A 13149-nucleotide genomic window follows, 5' to 3' on the forward strand; every position below is an offset into this window, starting at 1 on the left:
TTCCTGACATGTAACCTCCTTCATTCAACTATAACTGTGTTTACTTTGATCTCAGTTATGAATAAAAAAGTTCAATTGGAAAAATTGTTTCTACATAATTTTTTTTTTTTTGTTGTATACAAGATCGAGGCTCGTGAAAGAGCGAAATTCGTAATTCATCTAAATGTGGCTAAAATGTGGCATCTAAATGTGGTAAGGGGTGAATAGTTTTTCCCGTCACTGTATTTGTTACTCCCGTCACTGTATTTGTTTGGTTCCAGGGCCACAAGAGAAATTATACTTTTTTCATCTTTTGATGAAAGAAGTGTGTGTGTGTGTGTGTGTGTGTGTGTGTGTCATGGGTTGGTCTCTCCACTTATGTGTGTTTCAGAAGGTGTAACGGAGTCCTTCCAGGTCTCGAAGTATCCACCCCCGTTTCCGTAAGGGATCATGATTCATAGACCAGTTTGTGAAGTTTTCTTATTCTCAAAGTTTTGTTCTGATGACTCTTTTGAGGATCGTCACCGAGCCTCGGACAGTTTCCAATTGCAGTTAGTTTGTGGTAATATTCCCAGGAATGGTTTTTAAAATATCTGTAAGGTTCTTTTTTTATCATTCCCATTGCTCCAATTTTCACTGGTACAATTTTGGCGCTCTTCAGCTTCCAGGATCTTTTCACTTCATTTTTGAGATCTTGGTATTTGGTCATTTTCTTGATTGCTGCGCTGGTTAGGCCAATATGGCTGGGTACTGACACCTCATTCAGCAATGCTGTCTCCATTTTTGTACCTCATTACTATATAAGGTCACAATGCTTTGTTTTCTATGTTCACGCTTGATGGGATTATTGGGCCATACATGAGCATTACTTCCTTGTTTTCAGTGATTGCTTTTGGTTCATGTTTCCATGAGTTTTCTAGAACTGGGATATTGAGACTTTTACAGATGTGCCAGTGGATTACTCCACATACTTTGTTGTGCCCTTGGGTGTACAGCTGCTCTGACAACTGTTCTGTACAGCTGTTGTGTGTGTATGTGTGTTGTTTTTAACCAAGGCAGCCACTAGCTAATTGTATTACCAGGATGGTAATATCATAGGTCAAAAGTGACATATAACATGTGAAATGACAACGCAATGAACGCTTCTTCCTCCTTATTCCATTAATTCTTGAAAAAAGTTGCTTTTATTTCCGTCGTTTCGATATTCGTCGCATCTTTAAGGAACGCTTCCCCAAAGTAAACCGGGCTCTTCAAGTATGTGCAAATCAGGTTATTGCACTAATTGCTGCACACCGAGGAAAGGATCAACTACAAATATATCATTTATTATTTACAAAATCAAGGCTCATGGGAGAGATGGATGAGAAAAGATCAAGAGAACAACAGAGGTTTTGCCAGCAGCAGATATAAGATGGGCACCACGGAAACACTGGGCATGCTGTATTACACCAGGACACATCGATGCCATTGTTCGATGAGTCGAGTTGAGCTGAACAAGACTTGAAGGGGTGAAAAGTGTTGATAAAGTCTGTAAATTTATGTAGGATGTATTGTATTGAAAAATACTTCCTTGTAATACCATGAAATGGTTACCATGAACAAAATGTATTACCGTGAACATTAATACCACGTGCATTATAATCATGTTGAGTATATGCCTACCTTTCATGTGTACATTAATCTTAATTAGCTCCACTCAGCATCGATGGATTGACTTTCCTATATATTAACCATATTACTATAATCACTGATAAATGCTGAAGATGAGATGTGTTCAACAATCAATGTGCTGCAATGGCCTAACATTGGATATTCCGCAGGTAAAATGGCTCCAGTGGAAGAGAAGTGTCTCCACGGTAACTCAAGCTGCGAGGAAGTGAAGGAAGAGCTGGGTGAAGATTCCATCTCTGCAGATGGTGAGCATAGTTAAGCTTCTGATGTACAGAATGATTCTACTAAAGCATTTCCTGCACCTCAATCCACTTGGTATAGAAGAAGAAGAACCACCTTTAGAGGCCATTTTTCCCCGCTGAGCAGGGGTTGGCCTTTTTCGGGCACCATGGTCCTCTTTTTGAAGTGATGTTTTATGGCCGGATGCTCTTCCTGCCACCAACCCTGTTGGTCACCTCTTGCGACACACAGGGAATTACCAGTGAACTGGTACTCAATTTGCCGACCTCGGAAGGATGACAGGCTGAGTCAACCCCCCTGACATGAATTCAGCGATTGACCAGGATCCTAGGATCCCAAGTCAGCACCCTAACCGCTAAGCCAACACCAGGCTTACCAGGTATGGATTTCTGAAATCCAGAACACAGCAATTCATCTCCCTTTGAAAAGGAATGTGGTTCACTCTTACAAGTAGTTTGGGTGATGTGGTAATCTCATCCACCTATGACAAGACAGTACCGTAACGATGACCCAGATGGATACGGTTATAGTGAAGACTCATCTTTCGGATGTCCCTCTGTGGGATGCACTTCAAGCTGGGTATCCTGTCTGCTAGTATGAGTTGGTGGATATCAAAGATCCCACAGTGTTTTCTGAAAAGTTGGCGAGTTGTCACGGGCACCCTGGTGAGATCCCAAAGTTCTACCACTGGGTCATTCCATGTCAAATCATCAAAGAATCTGCCGTCATCTCTCAGATTTTTGTAAAACTTTGGGAACCAATTGGGACCCATGAAAAACAGCTAGAAGTCAAATATTTTTGCTAACAGCCTCTTAATTAGTGAGATACAGGTTAACGAACTTTGGACTAATTAGCGCGATGTCGCGAATTCAAATGGCCATATCTCTAAAAGTATAACACCTAGAGAGCTGGTTTTGGTGTCATTTTAAAGGTATTTTCATGCCCTATAAATTTGTCTGGGCAACATTTTCCTACCTCCAATCACAAAAAGTTATCACAAAATATAAACTTCAATCGTGAATCCAAAAACAATGTATCCTTCAAATTTCCTCAAATTCATCCCAGATGTACCTTATGATGTCAAGAAGCTTCCACATAAGTTTTGTGATGGGCACTCCAATAGTTTCTGAGATATGAGCAATAATGTACATGTACGTATGGCATATAGGTTCGAAAATCAGCATTTGTAATGTATTATACAATCATTCTAACCTAGCCATGACAGGGAACACAGGGAACAACCATCAATTGCTTTGAAGTATCATATACTTTCATTTTCAACTGGGCCTGAGGGGAATTCTCATCTGGGGAATTCCAACTGGGATTTCCCATGTGGGTAAGTCGAGGTGATGCAACTTTCACAGTCTAAGATCCCCAGGGAAAGTCCAAGTTGGCTTAGTGTAATGCTTAGGCCTGCCACCAACAGAAATTGGCAGTTCACTTCTGAAGGAGCTGCAGAAAAATGACGACTGCCAAGGAAAAGTTCATCTTGAAGCAGAAATCCTGCTGCAATCCCTTTGGAGCTCATGAAAAACCAAAGTCGTCTGGCTTGAGAGCTGTTAGCCAAAAAGCCATAGCCGCTCATCCAAGCCTCAAACTGCAAAGTGCACAGAAAATCTGTACCCAGTGTCGTAAGAAACTGGCAAAAAGACAACCAGGTGTGGTAGAGACTCAGAGTGAAATACCATTACCAGTGACCAGCAGCGCTATTAGCAGTAGTGAGGACAATGATGGTGGAGGTGAATCACCAATACCAGGCAGTTCAGGGGAGTTTGAATTTCATTCTCCTGAAATGGAACTGAATACACTGAATGAGTCTTTGGGATTGATTGGAGAATCACCTATTCCAAAAAAGAGACTTGCTGCAGATAAATATGTGAAATCCAAAACCAAGAAAATCGGTGACACTGGTTAGTGAACCTGTCAGGTTAGTGAACACTGTGTACTTGAACTCACTTATTGATTGTATAATACATTACAAATGCTGATTTTCGAACCTATATGCCATACGTACATGTACATTATTGCTCATATCTCAGAAACGATTGGAGTGCCCATCACAAAATTTATGTGGAAGCTTCTTGACATCATAAGGTACCTCTGGGATGAATTTGAGGAAATTTGAAGGATACATTTTTTGGGGATTCACAATTGAAGTTTATATTTTGTGATAACTTTTTTGTGGTTGGAGGTAGGAAAATGTTGCCCAGACAAATTCATAGGGCATGAAAATACCTTTAAAATGACACCAAAACCAGCTCTCTAGGTGTTATACTTTTAGAGATATGGCCATTTGAATTTGCGACGTCGCGCTAATTAGTCCAAAGTTCGTTAGTCTGTATCTCACTAATTAAGAGGCTGTTAGCAAAAATATTTGAGTTCTTGCCGTTTTTCATGGGTCCCAATTGGTTCCCAAAGTTTTACAAAAATCTGAGAGATGACGGCAGATTCTTTGATGATTTGACATGGAATGGCTGACTTTCAGTCTTGCAGAGGCCTTACCATCTGGTTTATGGAAGTTGTTGGAGTTGTCTATTTCTTAGGAATCAAAAGGTTTGGAAAGCTGAAATTTTAGATCTTTATAGCTTCTCGATTGTTGAAATTTCCCTTGGTGTGAAGAAGGTTCCACTTTCAAGAACAGGAAGTTTCAAGTACAGTAAACCACTGAAACTTTTCAAGTTTCAAGTACAGTAAAGTACACTTCAAGTTACGTTCCTGAAAAATGACGCAATATTCAAAACCACAATAGTTAAAACCAATTTCGTATGGTAATAAGGGGATTAGGTTTCTGGGCTTCGTGCCAAAATATAGAGGAAAGTAGCAGCAGCCAAAATAAACATGTAAAATATGCATAAATCATCTTTACAATGAAATCTCTCGCTGCATGGTGTAGGTTAAACATTCAAAAGCAGCCTAAACACAGCCCTTTCCTTCTCTGATTTGTCTAAACCCCCTCTCTCTCTCTGATGTACCATACTCTTCACAGAGCATCGGTCCTGCCAACGGAACTTCCTGAGCAAGGGTTATACTGGGTGGTTTGCCATTGCCTTCCCATTAGTAGTTAGGACAGGAATTTGGAATTTGGCTATGGGCGGGTGATTGCTCGCTTACTCCTCATAAAGGACCCCGGTCGGGTCTGAAGCTTCCATCAACTAATTTTAAGGAATTTTAAGGCCATTTCCCCTGTTAGAACGGGGGTTAGCCTTGCGGGGCCCATGACAATCTTCTCCATTTTGCCCTATTTTCTGCATCTCCCCTTGTTAACCCCCTTGCCCACATTTCTTCTTCCACCACCTTTAGCCAAGTCTTTCTCGGTCTTCCCCGTCCTCTACTGCCTTCTACATTCATTTCCATCATTCTTCTCAACCAGTCACTTTCATCCTTCCTCAACACATGACCAAACCATCTCAAACTGTTTCTCTTCACAGCATCCATCACAGGCTCTTTTCCCATCAGCTTTCGCAATTCATCATTTGTCTTCCTCTCTCTCAACGATACTCCACACATCCACCGAACCATTCGCATTTCCACCCTTTCCAGCGTCCGTTGCTACTCTACGTTCATTACCCATGTCTCGCTCCCATAAATCATAACACTTCTCATCCATGCAGCATACACCTTTCCCTTCAGCTTCAACGACACTCCCCTCCTCCTCAGCACGTCACTCAGTTCCCGAAACTTCTTCCATGCAACTCTCACTCCAGCAACCGTTGCCGAGTCTGATCCACCTTCTCCATTCAACATGTCTGCTAGGTAGCAAAATGTTTTCACACCTTCCAGCTTCACGCCGTCTCCAAGATCCAACTCAACATTTCTTCCATTTGCAGCTCCCTCTGTGCACACCTTACACTGGAATGTAGCTGCCACACTGGTTAATGACCCTCTCAAACCACTACATTTTTGATGAACCCACTCAGCGCACATTGTACTTTGAATTGAGTTCATATCTGCACCCTTCCTGCACACAGCACACGGCCACTTTCCAGTTCTTTCCACCTCACCACATGCTTTACCACTTGCCATCACCTTCGTTTTTCCAATATTCACCTTCAGACCTTTTGTCTCCATACATTCCTTCCACTTGTTCATCTTCTCCTTCAGTCCATCCATACTTTACACAATCAACACCAGATCATCTGCATACAACAACTCCCACAGTAAACCCTTCTTTACATTCCGAGCCAGCACCTCCGAGCCAGCACCTCCGTCTCCATACATTCCTTCCACTTGTTCATCTTCTCGTTCAGACCATCCATACTTTACACAATCAACACCAGATCATCTGCATACAACAACTCCCACAGTAAACCCTCCTTTACATTCTGAGCCAGCACCTCCATCACAGCTACAAATAGTAGTGGACTTAGTACTGACCCCTGATGCACTACGACCTTCACCTCAAACTCACCACTGTGCTCGTCCTTTGTCCTTACAGCTGTGCGTGCTCTCTCATACATTGCCATCACTACTCTAATTAACCATTCTTCCACTCCTAACGTCCTCAATGCCTATGTCACTACTTCGCGTGGAACCCTATTGAATGCTTTCTCCAGATAAACAAACCCAAGAAACAACTTCTTCCTCTTCTCCATGTACTTCTCCTGCTACTGCCTTGCAATAAAAAGCACGTCTGTCGTTCCTCTTCCTGGCATAAATCCAAACTGCATTTCGTCGATCTTCACTTTCTTCCTTGTGCTCGTCTCCAACACCCTTTCCAATGCCTTCATTCCATGCTCCAATAACTTTATTGCTCGATACGAGCCATAGTCCAGAGGGTCACCTTTCCCCTTGTATAGAGGGACAAGGGTACTCAGTTCCCAATCCACTGGAATGCGGCCTTCTTTCACCACCAGATGACAGATCTCTGTCATTCTCTTCACACCCGAACTTCCTGCTGCCTTCAACATGTCTCCCACAACTTCCGTCGGCCCTCCCACTTTTCTACTCTTCATTGCTTTCATCGCTTGGTGTTGCCTGGTGTTGCCAGAAGCCTGGTGTTGGCTTTGCGGCTAGGGTGCCAGATTAGGATTCCTAGGATCCTGGGTTCGAATCCCGGTCGATCGCTGAATTAACGCCAGGGGGGTTGACTCAGCCTGTCATCCTTCCGAGGTCGGCTAATTGAGTACCAGTTCACTGGTAATTTCCCGTTTGTCGTAAAAAGGCGACAAACAGGGTTGGCAGCAGGAAGGGCATCCGGCCGTAAAACATTGCTTCAAAAAGGGGACCAACAAAAACAACAACAACCACGGTGCCCGAAAAAGGCCAACCCCCGCTTTGCGGGGAAAAATGGCCTCTGTAGGTGTTTTTTTTGTTGTTTTTTTTTGCTTTCATCGCTTCCTCAACTTCCTTCTCAGTTAACTTCTCTGCCGGTCCTAAAACTGGGTTACTCTCGATGTTGCCATTCATTCTCTGCATTCAACAGCATTTCCATATATCTCTTCCATCCTCCTTTAATTCCATCTGGGTCGACAACGATTTGTCCCACTTCATCCTTCAAGCAACTCACCCCCATCACATCGCACCTCTCTTTCGCTATCTGCTTTGCAATCCTGAATACCGCTCTCTGACCCTCTGCTGAATCCAAGCGTTCTCCAAACATTTTCCTCCATGCCTCCTGCGCCTTTGCTACCTCTTTCTTTGCAGCCTTCTTGACTGCCTTATAACTTTCATGCTCTGCCTTTTCTGCCCCCATACCCTTCGCCTTCTGCCACTCTTTGAACTTCTTCCTCTTCTCGTCAATCATCTTTCCAACTTCATCATCCCACCACCATGTTTCTGAGTGCCTCGGTGGTCCTTTTGTCCATCCATATACCTCACCAATGGCTCCCAACAGACTATCTTTCATTGACTTCCATCCACTTTCAAGCTCAACCACATCATCCTCTACCCTACTCAGCCTCTCTTTTGATACCTCCCTTACTGTCACCTCTTCCAACCTCCACCCCTTCATTCTCGGTTGGTACTTCACCCGTCGAGTTTTTTTTTTTTTTTTTTTGTATACAAGATCGAGGCTCGTGAAAGAGCGAACATTAATCACACAGAAAGACAAACAGACAAACCGACACATAAAACAAATAACATCGGGAGCGGTAGACAAGATGGGGAGAGAGGGGGAAGGACACAAACACAACATTTGAGAGCAGGGACCGAGAGACATGGAGACAGGGACCGAGAGACATGGAGACATCGAGAGATCTGTGGGAGGGAGAGGGCTTTGGGAGCTCTCCTTGCACCTTTCACCCTTATTTCACCCTTATGGATCACCTTTGTGTCCTGGAGGTGCCCCCTATCTCGCCTACGCACCATCAGGTAGTCAACGGTTGTCGTCGACCCACCTGACGTGTATGTAACAAGCTTATTATCGGCTTTCTGGAACGTTTTGGAACGTTTCTGGAACGTTTCATGGCGTTCAACAAGAGCTTTCCAATCATCATTTTCACAATCATCAACCTTTCACTCACTATTGTCACACTCACCACACTGTCTACAAACTCCTCAGAAAACAGGATACCAACACCATGCACTCCTTCCGGGCACCCTTGCTACACAAACTTGTATTTCTGTCCCTGCCTACCTTTCACCATTCCCACACCACTTCCCTTCACCATTCCCACACCACTTCCCTTCCATGTAGTATCCTGCACACAACATATGTCCACTCTTCTTCTGACCAATACGTCCACCACTTCTCCTGATCTCCCTGTCATTGTCCCTCCATTCCATGTCCCAAACCTCAGAAACCAATCTCCACATGGGGCATCAGACATTTCGTCGTCATAAATGGAGTAATTTCCTCCCTTGCTTCTATCGGGTTCCCCACCTTGATTTTTGACGAGAGGGAGTGAGGTCCCCCACGGGGTACTTCGGGCTGTACCCTGCCCATATGTAGTTGTAATTGTCATGGTTCCCTTTTTGAGGCAATTTTTTATGGCCGGATGCCCTTACTAACGCCAACCCTTTTAGTCGCCTCTTACGACACGCAGGGATACGGTGTACCTATTCTAAACCGGGGAATTTTTACTGTGACCGACTGTTCTAAAAGTCTCAAATACATCAGCCAATAAAATAACATTAGTTTTAAGATACAAATCGTGATACTCTCCAAGGTTCTTTATATTAAACTTTTTCCAAATATTTTGTGCTTGTGTATAATCTTCATCAGTTATATAGCTTTTATTTAACTCATTATACAGACTTGGCATTTAATATGGAATATTTTTTTTTTCTTGACTTGGGTTTCCTTTCTGAACTCAGAATATCAATCTGGTGAGTTTCTTTTATGCTTCGGTGATTTCTTTGTTAAAAGAACCATGTCACTGATTGTCTGTCGCAGCAAGAAGTCCATAACAGGATTATATCACAGGTGGCGTGACAAAATGTACGGACAGGTACATTTGACGATTGGCTTCACAATCGGGTATACAGTCACGTGAAAAAGTAAGTACACCCCATGTAAAGTTTTGACTTTTTCAACATATTTCAACATTCAGCTATTTGATCTTCATTTCAGCAATATTGATAGATAAAGGTGATATAATATAACAAATATCATGAAACATTTACATTTTGTCGTCCATTGTATAATTTAAATAAACATAAATGCAAATTTTGCATGTGCAAAAAGTAAGTACACCCCCACATTTATCACGACTTCAAATACCTAAAATTAGAATCAGGTGCACCAGCTCAGGTGCAAATGATTAGAACATCATCAGAGAGGATCTTGGAGGAACCTGTCTTATTTGAACCTCAGACATTTAATTTTGTTTGCTCTTTGTTGTTGAAGTGTGCAGCGTCACCATGCCTAGGTCAAAAGAGCTCTCTGAGGCCTTCAGAAAGAAGGTTATAGATGCCTACAAGTCTGGGAAGGGATTTAAAAAGATCTCCAAACAATTTGAAATCAATCATTCGACTGTTGGGAAGATCATCTACAAGTGGAGAAGATTCCAAAGAACTGCCAACTTGTTCAGGCCAGGCCGCCCCAGCAAGTTCAGCCTGAGAGCAGACCACAAGATGCTGAAAGAAGTCTCTAAGAACCCCAGAATGTCATCATGGGACCAACAGGTAGCTCTTGCCACTGTTGATGTCAAAGTGCATGAGTCTACCATTAGAAAGAGGCTGCACAAATTTGATCTACATGGGAGGTGTGCCATTAGGAAACCTTTGCTGTCCAGAAAGAACATCAGGGCAAGACTAAAGTTTGCCAACACCGAGGCAAAGACCAGCACTTCTGGAACAATGTGCTCTGGACAGATGAGTCAACGGTAGAGCTATTTGGCCACAGTACCAGAAGACATGTTTGGCAAAAACCAAAGACAGCATTTGACCACAAGAACCTGATACCAACTGTTAAGCATGGTGGTGGAAATATTATGGTTTGGGGCAGCTTTGCTGCATCAGGGCCTGAGCAGCTCACCATCATAGAATACACTATGAATTCTTCATTGTACCAGAGGGTGCTTGAGGATAATGTAAGGCCATCTGTCGGAAAGTTGAAGCTCAACCGAAGGTGGACCTTGCAACATGACAATGACCCTAAACATACCAGTAAATCCACCAAGGAATGGCTGAAAAGAAAGAAATGGAGGGTTCTGGAATGGCCAAGTCAAAGCCCGGATCTAAATCCCATCGAGATGTTGTGGGGGGATTTGAAACGAGCTGTGCATGCAAGAAACCCCTCAAACATCACACAGCTGAAAGAATTCTGCATGGAGGAGTGGGCAAAAATTTCTCCCAGTCGATGTCAGAGACTGCTAGACAGTTATAAGAAACGCCGACTTGAGTTTGTTTCTGCCAAAGGGGGCAATACCACCTACGAGAGCCAAGGGTGTACTTACTTTTTCCACATGCGAAATTTGTATTTATGTTTATTTAAATTATACAATGGACTACAAAATGTAATGTTTCATGATATTTGTTATATTATATCACCTTTATCTATCAATATTGTTGAAATGAAGATCAAATAGCTGTATGTTGAAATATGTTGAAAAAGTCAAAACTTTACATGGGGTGTACTTACTTTTTCGCGTGACTGTATAAGGGTTGTTGCGTTCTGTATTAGTGGAAAACAACTGCTGCACGTCTACAAAAGTTATTGCCGCTTCCTCTGGAGATGGTCCGTCAACTTGACAATGCTGTTTGTCATGGAGTGGTGGCTTTACGAAATTCCGGCATGAAACAGTGTGCTATTGCTCGGCAGTATGGCATCACTCAAGGTCGGGTGTCAAAGATCCCGAAATGAAATGCTCAGAGGGGTGTCCCTCCTCCAATATCAAGGCCAGGATGTCCCCACAGAACCACAAGGAGGGATGATCGCCAGCTGCACCGGTTAGGCCGCAATGGCCGTACCAAGTCAGCTAATCGGCTTAGGGCTGAGTGGCAGCAACTGACAAATGTGCCTGTATCCAGAAGGCTAGTCAACCAACGACTGGTTCAAGCAGGCTATCGTGCCAGGCGTCCCCTGAGAAAGCCACGCCTGACAAGACGACACCGCCAGCGCCGATTGCAGTGGGCCAGAGAGCACTGTCAATGGCAGCCAGGACACTGGAATCACGTGATCTTCAGTGACGAGTCTTGATTTCTGGTCTTTCGTCAAGATGGCCATGTCCGAGTGCGCAGACAAGTGCATGAAGCCTACAACGAAGATTGTATAGTGCCAAGAGTCCAAGCTGGAGGTGGTGGGGTGACCGTTTTGGCTGCTTTTCATGCAGGGGGCAAAACTGACCTGGTTGTTCTGAATGGAAACCTGAACCAGTTCAGGTACAGGGCCATTCTGGAAGAAACATTGCTTCCATTTGCTCGTGTAGCCTTTCGAGGAAACTTTGTCTTCCAAGATGACAATGCATGGCCTCATCGTGCTCGCATGATCCAACACTTCCTTGCTGACCGTGGTGTAGAGCATATGGAGTGGCCTGCCATGTCCCCGGATATGAATCCGATAGAGAACTTGTGGGCAGAATGAATGCGTCAAATCGACCACTTGGACCAGCAGCCGACCTTTGTGTGTGAATTGCAGCAGGCTATTGTCACTGCATGGCAAGCGATTCCTGTCCAAACCTTGGCAAATCTCGTGAACAGCATGCCTCAATGTGTACGTGCTCTCCTGAATGCTCGTGGGGGTTACACGACGTACTGAACTGTCATTTTACTATCCGTAATCCCAGTTGTAATTTAACTTTCGTTTTTGTTAAAAAAAAAATTGGCTAATGTGCAAAATAAAGAAATACTTCTGGAAACCGTACAGAAGTTTAACGCAGTACTGTCCGTGAATTGAGTTCAATATCAGTTTCCATCACTTTCAAGGATCAATTTATTTGCTTCGAAATGTCAAATGTGGTTTTTGTTTCTTTTAAACGTCACATTAACAAAATCTAGAATAATTTCAACATAATTCCAATGAACTTTTGGTTCTAAGTCAACTTGAAAAGTAAGTTCACCCCCACAAAAAAAATATTCCATATTAAATGCCAAGTCTGTAGAAAGACAGCTTAGATGGAAGTTGTGTTTCTTTAAACCTTTCAAATGAGTTCATATAATCATAAAGATATATTCCCTTTTGTGAAAAGAGTTCAAACTCTTCTTGATTTGAGAAATGTGATCGGAGAATTGGAAAGTTTTTAATATTTGACAACAAGTCAGATTATGGACTTGACATAAACATGAATGTGTCAAAAAAAATCTGATATGAGTTATGGGCGATGTGTGAATTGTTTTTGTGAATGAGATGTATTTCTGGTTCATGTTAGGAATAGCCAAAGTGTCTCCTGAGGTTTTACTCATCTACTCAACAACGATATTTAAACCAAGAATCAAGTTCTAACATATTGTTTGTTAATATACTCGATGGCAATGAGTGCCATAAGGAAATCAAGTTATTTCCTAAAATAAAACATAAACAAATATTAATTGGCTCTCTATATGAGTTTAATGTAAAGATGTTAGTATGGTGTGAATAATGTGAAAGACCATCTTTGTCATCACATCAGTAATACTCAACCCACCCACAAGTAGTAGAAGAATGTTGGTTTTGAGATAAGCGCCTGACAGCGAACGAGTGACAACGAGTGCCTGTAAGGATGGCAGTCTCAGAACCAACATTCTCCTACTACTCATGTATGACAAATAATTTGTTCCTTATCGAATCAGAAGTTGGGCATACAATCATGAGAAACGCACTGAACCAGTACAACACTTACAAATCACTCATAAAAAATTGTAACATTGAAGCTTTCATCGATTTCATACTTTTACACCTTT

At 42.7% G+C, this 13149-nt stretch overlaps 1 protein-coding gene across 2 annotated transcripts in view; it reads left to right on the plus strand.

Annotated features, from left to right (window-relative positions):
• Positions 1 to 13149, plus strand: part of LOC137427822 (uncharacterized) — a 28122-nt gene that overhangs the window by 10127 nt on the left and 4846 nt on the right. For both annotated transcript variants that reach the window (XM_068117575.2, XM_078777731.1), the window contains one exon: positions 1800 to 1895. In XM_068117575.2, the coding sequence (XP_067973676.1) occupies positions 1800 to 1895 (96 nt within the window). The remainder of the gene's footprint in view (positions 1 to 1799; positions 1896 to 13149) is intronic.

The sequence above is a fragment of the Myxine glutinosa genome, chromosome 5 (genome assembly GCF_964187855.1).
Source record: "Myxine glutinosa chromosome 5, kmMyxGlut1.1, whole genome shotgun sequence".
Classification (NCBI taxonomy): Eukaryota; Metazoa; Chordata; class Myxini; order Myxiniformes; family Myxinidae; genus Myxine; species Myxine glutinosa.